General features: G+C 41.4%; 1 protein-coding gene across 1 annotated transcript; it reads left to right on the top strand.

Moving 5' to 3' along the window:
• Window positions 1-1,314: 1,314 nt before the first annotated feature.
• LOC118214418 (GTPase IMAP family member 9-like) lies at window positions 1,315-12,420 on the top strand. The gene is made up of 3 exons (XM_035394342.1): window positions 1,315-2,025; window positions 10,249-10,277; window positions 12,099-12,420. Exons 1-3 carry the CDS (start codon window positions 1,315-1,317, stop codon window positions 12,418-12,420), a joined length of 1,062 nt encoding a protein of 353 aa, XP_035250233.1.
• The last annotated feature ends 1,139 nt before the right edge of the window (window positions 12,421-13,559 follow it).

Here is a 13,559-nt window from a genome sequence, read left to right on the forward strand (position 1 = left end):
GAGGTCCCACAACTTGATAGTGAAGGGTTCAATCTGGGAGACATTTTCTTGGATATCTGTTAATATGCATGTTTTGTGTCAATGTATCCGACTTTCACGTTTGCAACTGTCATTTTAAGATGCAAGATAAAGTCCTGCGTAATCAGACAATAAAGTGTTATCATATCACATTGTATACTTTGAATAGTGCCACATTACAGGCTGATAAGTGCCATAACTTAGTTATTATTAATCGCTGGCTATGGCAGTGTAACCATGAAACTTGGGGGGGGGGGGGGGCAAGAAGTCTATTTTGCTCCCCAGTGAGTTAGGCTTTGCTCCTCGCACAATGTACATCTTTAACGTAACGTAATTCAGTAGGTGAGAGTATAAGCTTTCTAACCATGTATAACACGTCTAATTTTGGTTTTGATATATCATTTTATAGGTCAACTGAAAGTTCTCGTCATCGCATTCACTCTGTGTTAGCAGTCAAAGACACTGCACCTGACGAAACGTTGTCAACAATGTTTCGTAATTTCTTGGGAAATGCTATTACTATTGACGACTTCTGTGTATACCTAAGCCATGTTTGTTGATATACCTAGCTGGTATAGTTTCCATTTGTAATTTTGCATTTGGAATAGTGTTTTTATCGCATTCACTTCCGCATTAAGCTATGACCTGTTGCCTGTGCTATATAATTTCTGGTGGCTAAGTCGCCAGGAAACCTCAATGTATTTAGATATTTGATATTGAAATATTGGAACTGATGGTGCCTTTGTTTCATTTTTTTTTTTATTAAACCGAATTTGTATTTATACCATAGTTTTCACTCATACATACAGTATGTTAGGACTGTGAACAAGTTAGTTTGACTACTGTATTTTTGTCATGTCAGCAACCCCTGACAAACATAACCATACTAAATAATAGTACTTTTTACTTTTGATACTTAAGTATTTTTAAAAGCAGGTAACTATTGTACTTTGACTCGAGTAGAAATTTAAATTGAAGACTTCTACTTTTAGCGGAGTAAAATTTAACAAGGGTATCTGTACTTTTACTCAAGTACAGGATTTGCGTACTTCGTCCACCACTGGAGTTAACAGGGTGGGATACAAGGCTTGTGTGCATATGCAAAATGTCAAGTTAATTTTGATCTATAAAGAGAAAATTGCATGCAAGTGAGCATATGGATGGTTTTAGGCTATTCAGGATATTTTTGACCGTACACATTTCTTCTTTTGTGCATACTTACACAAAGTTTTATAAATGAGGCCCCAGGAGTATGCTCTCCTGTGTATTCTATAAATATGACATTTTCTTATTGTAATGTCATCTTTCCTAGGGTCAACTGATCTGAGGATTGTTCTGGTGGGTAAGACAGGAGCTGGGAAGAGCAGCACAGGCAACACCATTCTCAGAAAGAAGCTGTTCAAATCGTCATGTCGTGCAAACTCTGATACAGCTATATGTAAGGCTGCAACCAACACTGTTGATGGGAGGAAAATCACTGTGGTTGACACACCAGGGTATTTTTCTACTGAGTGCACTAATGAAGAGCTAAAACTTGCCATAGTCAAATGCCTCGTAGAGTGTTCCCCTGGACCTCACGCTTTTCTTATCGCGCTGCCTGTGAGGAGATACACAGAGGAGGAGAAGAAAACAGTGGAAGAAATTCTGGAAACATTTACGAAGGAGGCTCTGACGTACGCTGTTGTCCTGTTTACCCACGGTGACCAGCTTGACGATGACATGACCATCCAGAAGTTTGTGGATGATAATGACCATCTGAAAACACTTGTCCAAAAGTGTGGAAACCGGCTTCATGTCATCGATAACAAATACTGGGACAATCCCACTAAAGGCCACAATGATGAGAGAAGCAACGCCACTCAAATCAAAAAGCTTCTGAACACGATTGATCAGATGGTGGAACGGAACGGAGGCAAGCACTACACCAACGAGGTGTTCCAGGATATTGAAAACGACATTAAAGAGAACATGGCAAAGGGAAATACCAGAGAAAAGGCAAAAAAGAATGTAATGAAAATGTTCAATCAATGTTTAATCAAGACAGTAAGCATAACAGTAGGGTTTCTGTATGGTGCATTTGTGGGTCTTGTACCATCAGCTGCAATTAAACGTGCTGCTGAAGGTACAGCAGCAACCAGACCACTGACAAAAAGAAAGGGATTTTCAGCAAGGGCCCGTAGGTGTGCGATTGCAGGGGCGATGGCAGGGGCTAGGGCAGCAAGTGAAGCACAGAATGTAAAAGAAGCCGTAGGGATAACTAGAGCTGCTGTAGATCAGATAGCTACAGCTGCAATTGGGACCAATACAAAACAATCTGGTGAAGCTCTCGAACCCAGAGGGTTAATGAAAAAACCAAAGGCAGACAAAAATTAACATTTCTAATGATATATAGGATTTTATCAAATTTTGTTGATAACTTTGACTAACAATTAAAAGAAAGAATTTTTTCCAACACACTTTGGCCAGTTCAGCTAAAACTAATCCTAAGTGTCTTCCATTATTTCATTTCTTTCTTAAATTGAAAGCCATACACAAGGGATGTCCAGAGAAAGCACTATGTGCATCTGTTCAGCCAACAAAATGATCTGTATCTATAAGTTATCACACAGGTGGTCCCAGTTGATATAATCCAGTTGTATTTGATTGTCTAAATGCACATTGTCTGTTGCTGAGCTAAAACACAAAAAAAGACATAATTAAAGTGATAATTAAAATGATCTGACTTTTTGTGTATTGTGATGTTAGATGTTCAGTGAAATTCTACGACTCTTCTTGTAATAATTTGTGAGTAATAAAAATGTCATCTGATTTCATGTTTCTGTTCTGAGGTGAAAGCCCTAGGTAACATCACTTTTCTAGAGACACATATATATGATATACAGTGGTGAAAATTATCTTGCTGTTTTGATCATCCCTCAGTGGAGGCTTCTGTACACATGTATTGAACCATTTAATAAATGTATCTGTTAACATGTTGGGAAATAAAAACATACTAGTTATTTTGGGGTTCTCAGACTGTGAGGCTTATTTAGATGATTTAATCACACACTCTACTTTGTGGGACTAGCACACTCGGTCAAGTTTGGACTCTTTTTAAATGTTTGGCCAGTCCTAAGTTGACACTGAATCTGGCCATGTGTGAGTTCGGTCACCTACCTCAGAAAAGGTTTTTGGGCGAGGACAAGTTCGGCTGCTGGGTTCTAAAATCGAGACCATCAGTCAGTTCCCTGTCCCGACAACACAATGTGAATTATGTTGGTTCCTCGGAATGGTTGAGTACTACAGGGGTCTTTGTAAAAATTTCTCAGCTGTCACTTCTCCCTTAACTGGCCTATTAGTCATAAGATCAGCTTTATGTGGTCTTCTGTCAGTAAGCTTTTGAGTGAATGAAAGCTCTCCTTGTTCCCTCTTTGGTTTTGTCTGCTCCCAATTTTGCTGTACCTTTCAAAATTACCGTGAAAGCAAGTGATGCAGGTGCTTGTGCAGTCCTTCTTCAAGAAGACATTCAAGGCATAGATCATCCCGTTGTTATTTCTCTAGTAAATTTGATAAACATCAACAAGTTTAACCTACTATTGAAAAGGAGGCACTCGCCCTCATCCTCGCTCTGCAGCACTTTGAACTGTACGTTGGGTGTGCTCCCGATCTGGTGGCGGTTCACACTGATGACACCGGATGAAAAACACCAATCAAAGTCTTATGCGTTGGCGTTTGATACTCTAATAATATAATTTGCATATGTCACATCTGTGACAATTACTGTATTTATAATAGACATCTGCTTATCTGAACAGTGATAGGTTTACTTTTAAGTCAATTGAGTTTCAGAACAAACTAAACAAGGACTAAACTGGAACCTTTTAAATGACTCGTGACGAACCGGCTCGTAGGTCCGACACATGAAATCACGCGACAACCGAGTGAAGGAATAACAAGAATTTATTACACAAAAACAAAAAGTAAGCAACAAAGAACTGGCTGGAAATGCCAAGATGTGCAGCGCAGTGAGTTGGCAAATTGACAAGCTAGCTAGCTACTATGCAGGTGAGTCAAAAAGGCAAGCGGGTGAAAATGAGAAGAGAGAGCTCCCGCTGGTAGAACTCGCAGCCTTTTTAAGAAGCATGATCCCAGCTGACCACGGTTAAGCAATCCCCGGCTTCGCCTCCCAGCTGGAAGCAAAAGGTAATCGCTGGCTTCCACGAATGACGTCCATAGATTACCTACTCAAATGAATATAAGAAAAAAGGTGAAAAAACACAGGGCGGGCGCCAGGCGTGACACGCTCCCCCCAAAAGACGTCACCAATAGGTGGCGGCACGGCCAAATCATATTTTACACAATTCATACAATTCATGTTTTTACACAACAACAAGTTTTATTAATTGTTCCCTCCACCATCAGGCCCACTATACCGCCTCACTCATCATGTCACCTTCTGTTCAGCACCTCCTTTAGCTCCGGCTTTCTTCCACCCTGTGGTGCCCGCCCCCACAGGATAAAGACGACAAGACACATACAGAGACACAGAGAGAAAAGACAACAGGCGGAGAGGCAAAACGAGCTATAGGCCCACTATACAGGTGCACGGCTAAGAGCATCTGCAATTAGGTTTTCTTTTCCTTTAATATGTTTAACTTCTAGGTCGAAGGGTTGAGGAAATAAGGACCATCGCATTAAACGGCGATTGTGATTAACCATAGAACGTAAATATGTAAGGGGATTGTGGTCTGTATGCACCACTAACGGTCCTGGCACCGAGCTGACACACTTCAAAGTGGCGGAGCGCTAAAATGAGAGCTAAGGTTTCCTGTTCTATGACCGAGTACCGGATTTGACAAGGGGTGAATTTTCGTGAGAAATAACCAACCGGATGCTACGCCCACGTCGTCTGCTTGTAGCAAAGCAGCGCCAGCACCTACCCCACTAGCATCCACTTGTAACACAAATGGACGATCGAAACGAGGAGCAGCAAGTACTGGCGCACTGCAAAGCAAGGCTTTTGCCGATTTAAAAGCCATTTCACATTGGTCCGTCCAGTGGAAGGAAACTTTGCCAGCAATAAGTTTGTGAGCAGAGCTACAACTGTGGAAAAATTCTCACAAAACCCCCGACTGTACCCGATCATCCCCAGGAAACGCATTAGCTCTTTTTTTGAAGACGGTACAGGGAAGTTGGCTATTGCAGCAACCTTACTTGATACCGGCCAAACTTCCCCTTGCCCCACGACCGTACCCAGGTAAGTCACCGTCCCTTTAGCTAAGTTGATGGTTAACAAGACCTTTGCCAGGTGGTCAAACAAGGCCTCCAACCGTGTCATGTGTTGTGGCCAGGTGTCGGAACATACCACCACATCATCCATATAGGCCGCACAGCCTTCCAAACCCTGCATCACCCGATTCATTAGCCGTTGGAACGTGCTAGGTGCATTTTTTAAACCGAATGGCATTACCGAATAGGAAAATAACCCATTATGGGTAATAAAGGAGGAGATCTCCTGAGCACGCGGCGTAAGAGGCACTTGCCAAAATCCCTTGAGCAGATCTATTTTAGAGACAAATTTAGCTGACCCGACCTGATCTACACAATCTTCCATTCTTGGTAAAGGAAAACGGTTTTAGTGACAGTGTTCACTTTACGGAAGTCGCTACAAAAACGATATGTCCCGTCAGGTTTTCCTACCAAAATACAGGGAGAAGACCACTCACAAAACGAAGGTTTAGCAATACCGTTTTTAATCATATAATCTATCTCCGTGACCAAGTACCTTTGCTTGGGTAATGGGACTCTATAAAAACGCTGTTTTATGGGAATTGCGGAGCCCACATCAATATCATGAGTTAAAACATTTGTACGACTAGGGCCATCAGGAAATAAACAAAGGTATTTTTGAACCAGGTGGTCCAGGTCAGCACGCTGTTCATTTGGCATGTATCTAAAATAATCCTCCAAAGACTGCAGGTACTCAGAATTTTTTAACTTTCCTCCGAAAACACCTTCTGCCACAATGTCTTCCCCTTCATCACTGGTCGGGGACATATCAAGACTGGTTAAGTCACGGCCCTCTGCAATCTGGGACAACAGAACAGACTGAACCGGAAGGGCAGGCTTGGAAGACTGTGCAGGCTCAAATAATTCCACCGAATGGTAAGGTTTAAGGAGAAATATGACACAATTGTACTTTTTTCCTACGGTCAGGCGTAGAAATTAAATAATTCAAATCAGAAACACATTTTTCTACTTTATAAGGACCCACAAATTTGGCGTGAAAGGGATTATTAGGCATAGGTAATAACGCCAGTACGTAATCCCCAGGGTTAAAACTGCGAAGCTTGGCCTTGCGATTAAACAAACGTTTAATTTTTGTTTGTGCCTCTCCCAGCGCCTTTTGGGCCGCAGCACAGGCGTGATACAGTCGGTATCGCCACTGTAATAATTTCAAATATTTTCAGGAGGTTTTGCTGTTTTCCATTCATCGGCTAACACAGCTGTAGGACCCCAAACCTCATGTCCGAAAACCAGTTCGTTAGGGCTGAACCCTAGACTTTCTTGAGCAACTTCTCTTATGGCTAACAGAAGCCAAGGAAGACCTTCTTCCCAATCTGCTCCCAATTCGGTACAATAAGAGCGCAAGAGAGATTTCAAGGTTGAGTGAAATCGCTCTAAAGTTCCCTGACTCTGTGGGTGATAAGCAGTGGAGATGTTATGTTGCACTTTTAGTTGTTTCAACGTTTTATGGAACTGTTTGGACATAAAGTTTGACCCTTGATCGGTTTGGATAATCGAAGGGATACCAAAAGTTGACATAAAAGTGGTTAATGCCCTTTGAATGGATTTAGTGGTGATGGAGCGAAGCGGATAACCTTCAGGATAGCGAGTACTCTGACACATTACTGTCAGCAGATAACTATGTCCTGCCTGGGAACGAGGCAGCGGACCAACACAATCAACCAAAAGATATTGGAAAGGCTTAGACACCGCTGGAATGGGACACAAAGGGGCCACTGGTAAGCTTTGGTTCGGTGATCTGACAGGTGTGACAAGTTCTAATATAGTCAGCAACATTTTTCTTAAGTTTTGACCAAAAGAATCTTCGCATCACCCGGTTATAAGTTTTTCTAACGCCAGTATGGCCTGCTGTTTCGCTACGGGAAAGACATAACACAGCCTCTCTGAACATAGACGAAACAACGATTTGGACCACGTGGTCGCCAACAAATGTGTCTGTCCTCAAACCCCATTTACGGCACAATAATCCTTTATCTAAAAAACAGCCTGCATGTCCTTAATTTATCTTCTGAAACCACTTTATCAAACAAATCTTTTAAAGTAGGGTCGTTCGCTTGTTCTTTAATTAGTGTCTCGCGAGAGACCCCGAAAAGTGAGACCGGAAGAGCGTCCCCTTGTGCGCCCCCACTGGAAAACACGCCTTCCTTGACAACCGCATCAGACACATCTTTAACAGAATCAGTTTCGACTTTTATTTTATCATCACCGTTAAAATCAGTACATATGTCAACAGCAGGAACTTCAGAGTCAAACTTTTCAACTGCAACAGCTTCGGTTTCCCTGACAGAAGAACTTTCTCGCTGTTCATTTAATTCAACAGCGGGGGTAGGCATAGCAATGTCTGGCATAGACCTTACTGCTGCAAGCTCTTGGGATTCCAAATCACCAAAGACAGTGTCCCCGAGACTATACAACAAGGTATCATTTTTATTTTCCACCGCACATTTGCGAGTCATAGAACGTGTAACGGCGCATGAAGTAAAAACTTTCCGGAATTGCTTACCCACTTTGTCTTCACACTTGTGCGGATTGTGTGTTACCACAGGGAAGAGTGCGCCACCTACCGCATGACCAGCTAGGTCATTCCCGAGCACAACAGACACACCTGGTACTGGAATCTCAGGACAAACTCCCATCACGACCTCTCCGTTCACCAGTTCTGAAGACAAAGTAAGCATATGTAATGGAACAGTTGTACATCCTACCACAGTCTGAATAATAACACTGCGGCCAGTATACAAGTCCGCAGAGAAAGGTAAAATGTTAGCCAATATTAAACTTTGGGAAGATCCCGTATCTCGCAAAATATTCATTGGCTTCTTATCATTTTTCAATGAAACTACTCCACTGGAAATGAAAGGAGTGTAATCAGAGGCTTTGCCTCGAATCAATGACTTGTCTTTTTGATCAATTGAGCGAGGAGGAGAAATTATCTGAGAATTTGACTTTACCATAAGACCTACATATTTAGGGTCTTTACGGTTTTTACTAGGACATTTGTTTATCCAATGTCCTTTTTTGTGATACCCATGACAGGTGCGAGTGAGGATCAATTCCCCATCAGTGTCAGCTACTTCTTTCGCCTGGGATGAACTGCCTCTCTTGGAGGTAGACTGACTAAAACCAGACCCGGAAGACTGCGAACAAGAACCAGAACCCCCTTGGAAATCCCCCCCAAGAGGAACCACCCTGGCGGGAACCACCACGGAAGCCTCGATTTGCAAAACTACCTTTCCTAATAAGAACAAATTCATTGGCTAATACTGCCGCTTCAGTTGCGGTACAGGCTTTATGCTCAGTTACGTAGATGGCAACATCCTCTGAAACAAAATTTTTACACTGTTCCAAGGTTATTAAATCACGCAGTTTCTCATAAGTATCGGCTCCAGTTGCATTACACCACCGTGTGAAATGGAGTAACATTTCACGGGTAAACTCTACATGGGTGTTACCCTCTCCACGCCTCCATTTTCAAAACTTTAAATGGTATGCCTCAGGCACCATCTCATAACTATTCAGAATGGCTTCCTTAACGGCATCATATGACAATGTTTGTTCCTCACTAAGAGCAGAATACGCTTCTTGAGCTTTACCGACCAAGACAGACTGCAGCAGAACTATTTGATTATTTTCAGGCCATTTACAAGTTTTAGCAAGTCGCTCAAATAAAACAAAAAAAGTGTCCAGTACCAGGTGTGTCAGCGTGATTACCCGCGGTCGGATTCAAAGAATGTCTCAGAGAGCTTTGCTCTTGTAATCGGTCACGTTCTAAGGTCAGATTAGCTTGTATGCGGACTTCTTCAAGCCTCAGTTTCTCCAATTCAATTTCTTTCTCTCCTCGTTTCATTTCCATTTCTCTCTTTTTCTTTTGCTCTCATTTTTAATTCTAGTTCTCTTTCTTCTTGTTTCATTTTTAATTCTAGTTCTCTTTCTTCTTGTTTCATTTTTAATTCTAGTTTTTTCATTTCAAAATCATATTTCATTTTTTTCAACGAAGTCTGTTCCTGAACTCCTCTTTCTTTTGTGTAGATGTGGGAGTACCACATCCCAAATACTACCAGTTGTTTTAACTCTGCTTTACTATAGGTCAAAAACACTGTATCTGAAGGTTCTTGAATAAAATTTTTAACCTTCTCACTCTCGACTTTTGTAATTTCCTGCGCCATTATGAAATTTTAACAGTTTTCACCGCTTTGAAAAAACAAACACTCTAAATGCAACACACGCCACCAGCACAAGGGGGAGAGAAACACCATTCAAGGCAAACTAGCCTTAACCGAGCGGCCCAGCTAACTAAGCTTCGCCTGTACGTGCGACTTTACGGGAGGATTTAAGCCAACCAAACAAACATTAGACACCCCTTATTGGTGTCGATGGGTCCAGCCATTCCCAAGTAGCCTAACTGCGTATTGCCGGGGGGGCGCTGTGTCACAAAGCTCGTGTTGATAGTGAGGGAATGTGCGCAGCAGAAAAGTCAGCTAGTTCTCCTAACAACTTGCCATTGTGCTATGAAATGTATTTGTAATAATGGCGGATCGAAGAAAAGGTTTTTAACTGTGACAGTATTTGAAGTGCTTGAAAAAGAGGATCTCAATTAGAAGCTTCATTTTCATGTTTATAGTGGAAGTGGAAGTTCACTAAAAAAGGGAGTTCAGTGATCTCCTTATTTCTTCTTATTCCACATCAACCTTCTGCACGCCACTCATCCAACAGCTTTTCAGCAAGACCACCTAGACTACCAAGTTTTGCTAGTAGTTCACCTAGTTGCATGTGCTCTTTTGCAAATAGCGCAGATATTTTTTTCAGATGTTTACGATTTCACACAGGATCATTTCCCATCGATTAACATGTTTAGAATGTAAACAACAAACTTGCTGATGCAAGCCACAGTCAGACTCTGCCGCTGCCATAGGCACAGACCGTCTCTCTCTCTCTTTTGCAAAGCTTCCAATGGACGAGTTCTCTGGGAATAGGTAAAGCACATTCAACCCAAACTAATATTTGTTTTCAGTTATAATTCATGCCAGCTAACGCATGCATTTCAGCATTGAACATAATGTTAAATCTTTTAAGATATTGACACTTTTTAGAATTGATTCTCCTCTCTTATCTGTTCAAAATATGTGATTTTGAGTGAAGAAAATTTGTTTTTTTTCGTGTAGATTATGTGTTCAAAACATCCAAAATGTGCAATTTGGAGATGTTTTGGGACTTGGTAAAACCCTTGCAAAATTTCACTGCTTTTGTTATCAACACAATTTATTTTGCCGTGATGGGAAAGGTTGGAGGTTTTATAATAATTTTGATGCCAGCTTGTGAATTTTGTGAAATAAAAATTAGTTGCATTTTTGTGTACATATTGCATATACCATTAATAATTCTTCACATTTCCTAAATTTTGATATGAAGTTCTGGTGGCACACATGTGACCATCAAATAATGCCACAGCTCTCTGCTGTGTGTTAGCTTTATTAGAGAGTAGTACACCCAAGTGAAAAGGGAGAAAGAGTTAAGCAAAATATGCATTTTTTTCTGGCAGAATAACTAGGACAAGAAGAGAGTATACATGAGGATATTACAGATCTGTCCCCATCCCTTTAATTATGTAGTTTTACCGCATAGAGTTTATTCAGTTTCTGTTAAATCCACGTGATTTACCATAAAGAAACCTTCACCGCTTGTATAGAGCAAACTGATTGATGGTCAGCTGGCTACACTGCAGTTTAACCCTAAAACCTTCAAGGCTTAGAGAGCGCTCACTACCATGTGCCATGTCACCATTCAGTCATTCCAAGGTCTTGGAGGCTGAGGTGCCACTGGCTGATTAATAGAGGAACTCTAGAACCATCCACTCATCTATACCAGCAAGTGCCATATCTACTATAGTGCATGATTTTCCATTTGAGATGGTATTCTAGGCTCATGTACATTTATTGCTGTAGACCAAGAGTACTTCTGCTGAAGTAGGAACATGCTAATGTCTCACAGCAGACCTATAAAAAGCCCTTCAGTAATTTGTATTGATTATCTAGCGATGTGACCATGACCGATGTTGATCATGTTTCTTGAACTAGTCGAGTAGCACAGCCTGTATTGTCTGTGCATCGATTTCCCATTTTGTCAAATAAATTATAATTCATTGAAAAAAAGAGAAAAAAACCAAGAAGAACTGCGGAGGTAGATGTACTATCTTCCGTATTAGCAGTGATTTGAATTTGACTATATCACACTTTGTTGATATATTGCTGATTAAATAAACATGAAATATACTTTAACTATTCTCTATTTTTTTATTTTAATTTTATTTTAACAATTTTTTATTTTTGTTCAGTGTACGTATGTGGGCTGACATTCTATTGAACAAAAGATGTGTTATGCAATGGGTGAAACACGTGATAAAGAACTAACGGTGATTCTAGCATAGGAAACAACTTGCATTAAATACATTTATTGCTCAAATAGCATATCAAGTGTTCTATTTTTACATGTGCACCCACACCTGCATTCTTACCACACGTGCACTATTGCACAGATTCCATCCTGACTGTAACAGTGGCCCAGGAGTTGTCTTTAGCTGTAATTTTACATTTCATAGCGGAAATTTAGATGATTAACAAGCAAAAATGTTCGTGTCTCATACAGTGCAATGTAGCTCTGTTTATTTGATTTAAATATCAACCTTTTCTCCTAGGGTCAGTTGATCTGAGGATTATTCTTTGACCTGCCATAGTCAAATGCATTGTAGAGTGTGTTCCTGGACCTCACGCTTTTCTCATCGTGCTGCCTGTGAGGAGACACACAGAGGAGGAGAACAAAGCAGTGGAAGAGATTCTGAAAATGTTTGGGGAGGGGGCTCTGAAGTACGCTGTTGTCCTGTTTACCCACGGAGACCAGCTTGACGATGACATGACCATCCAGCAATTTGTGGATGAAAATGACCACCTGAAAACACTAGTCCAAAAGTTTGGAAACTGCTTTCATGTCATCCATAACAAATACTGGAAGAATCCCACTGAAGGCCCCGATGATGAGAGAAGCAACGCTGCTCAAATCAAAAAGCTTATGAACACGATTTATCAGATGGTGAGAGAACAGAGGGAAGCACTACACCAGTGAGATACTCCAGGCTGTGGAACAAGCCATTGAAGAGGAAATGGCAAAGGGAAAAACAAGAGAAAAGGCAAAAGAGAGCGTAATGAAAATGTTTCTAATCCTGTTAGCAGGCATAACAGCAGGATCTCTGTGTGGTGCATTGTTGGGTACTGATGCAGGATCAGCTGCAATTGATATAGCAAAAGCGATTCAATCATGTGATACTGAAGCTATAGTATTAGCCGGAGCGCACACAGCGACTATGCTAGCATCAAAGGTAGGGAAGCAATTGGCACTGGGACCTTCTGTACACATGTATTGAACCATTTAATGAATGCATCTGTTAACATGTTGGGAAATTAAAACATATTATTCTGAACAATAAATTACCTTTGGTTTATTGTCTCTTTAATGCTCACTATTCTACTTTCCACCAAACTAATCTTCCAAACATCTTTGGTAAATGTCAGATGCCAGCGTGACACCCCTGGGAGGGAGATGTGGCTGCCCTGGCATCACTAAGGCTGGTGACCCCCGGTGCGGTCGATTGTTGGAGTCACCCGCTGTTGTCGACCAGGGGAGTGCTGGTGGTTGTGGGCGCAAGGAATTGCGTGTTATGCATTCAAACGACAAAGCACTTCTCGCCACATTAATATCGCTAATTCAATCAACCGGCAGTAAACTGCAACGGAGAAATTAGTTGTTTCAACTCGTCGCTACACAAAACATTGCACACAAAAATTTAGTGCCAGTCATTTCTGATGATGTCACCTGGTGCGGTCCGCACCCCCCGCACCACCCTAGTGACGCCTCTGACACCGTTGGTTACCTCATGGAAAGAGAGAGAGAGAGCACACCCACACAAACACAACATAAATAAATGAACATCTTCAAGCCTTCCCCCTCTCACGGGTTCCAGGTGAAAACAATAATCTAAAATAACAAAGACAAAAAAAAGTCAAACGGAGCAACCAGCTCCTCCTACTTTCACCTTATGGCTTATTTTAGTTTTGTGCTGTTAAACATGTAAACTAAAACTAAACAAAGGAAGGCACTCTCGGTGTGAGCTCCTGGTCTCGGCCCTGAACTGTTGAGAGCAACACACGTTTAAGCACCTGGGCTGATTAGAGAAAGCAACCCAGGTGTGTGCGCTCTCTAGACCA

The sequence above is a fragment of the Anguilla anguilla genome, chromosome 15 (assembly GCF_013347855.1).
Source record: "Anguilla anguilla isolate fAngAng1 chromosome 15, fAngAng1.pri, whole genome shotgun sequence".
Classification (NCBI taxonomy): domain Eukaryota; kingdom Metazoa; phylum Chordata; class Actinopteri; order Anguilliformes; family Anguillidae; genus Anguilla; species Anguilla anguilla.

Bases quoted from the DNA above. Each gene is read 5' to 3' on its own strand.
- LOC118214418 (XM_035394342.1), top strand. From the start codon at position 1,315: ATGTCATCTTTCCTAGGGTCAACTGATCTGAGGATTGTTCTGGTGGGT. The intron at 2,026-10,248 runs GTAATGAAAATG...TCTTTTGCAAAG, and splicing joins GAGAAAAGGCAAAAAAGAAT to CTTCCAATGGACGAGTTCTC. The intron at 10,278-12,098 runs GTAAAGCACATT...GCCTGTGAGGAG, and splicing joins GACGAGTTCTCTGGGAATAG to ACACACAGAGGAGGAGAACA.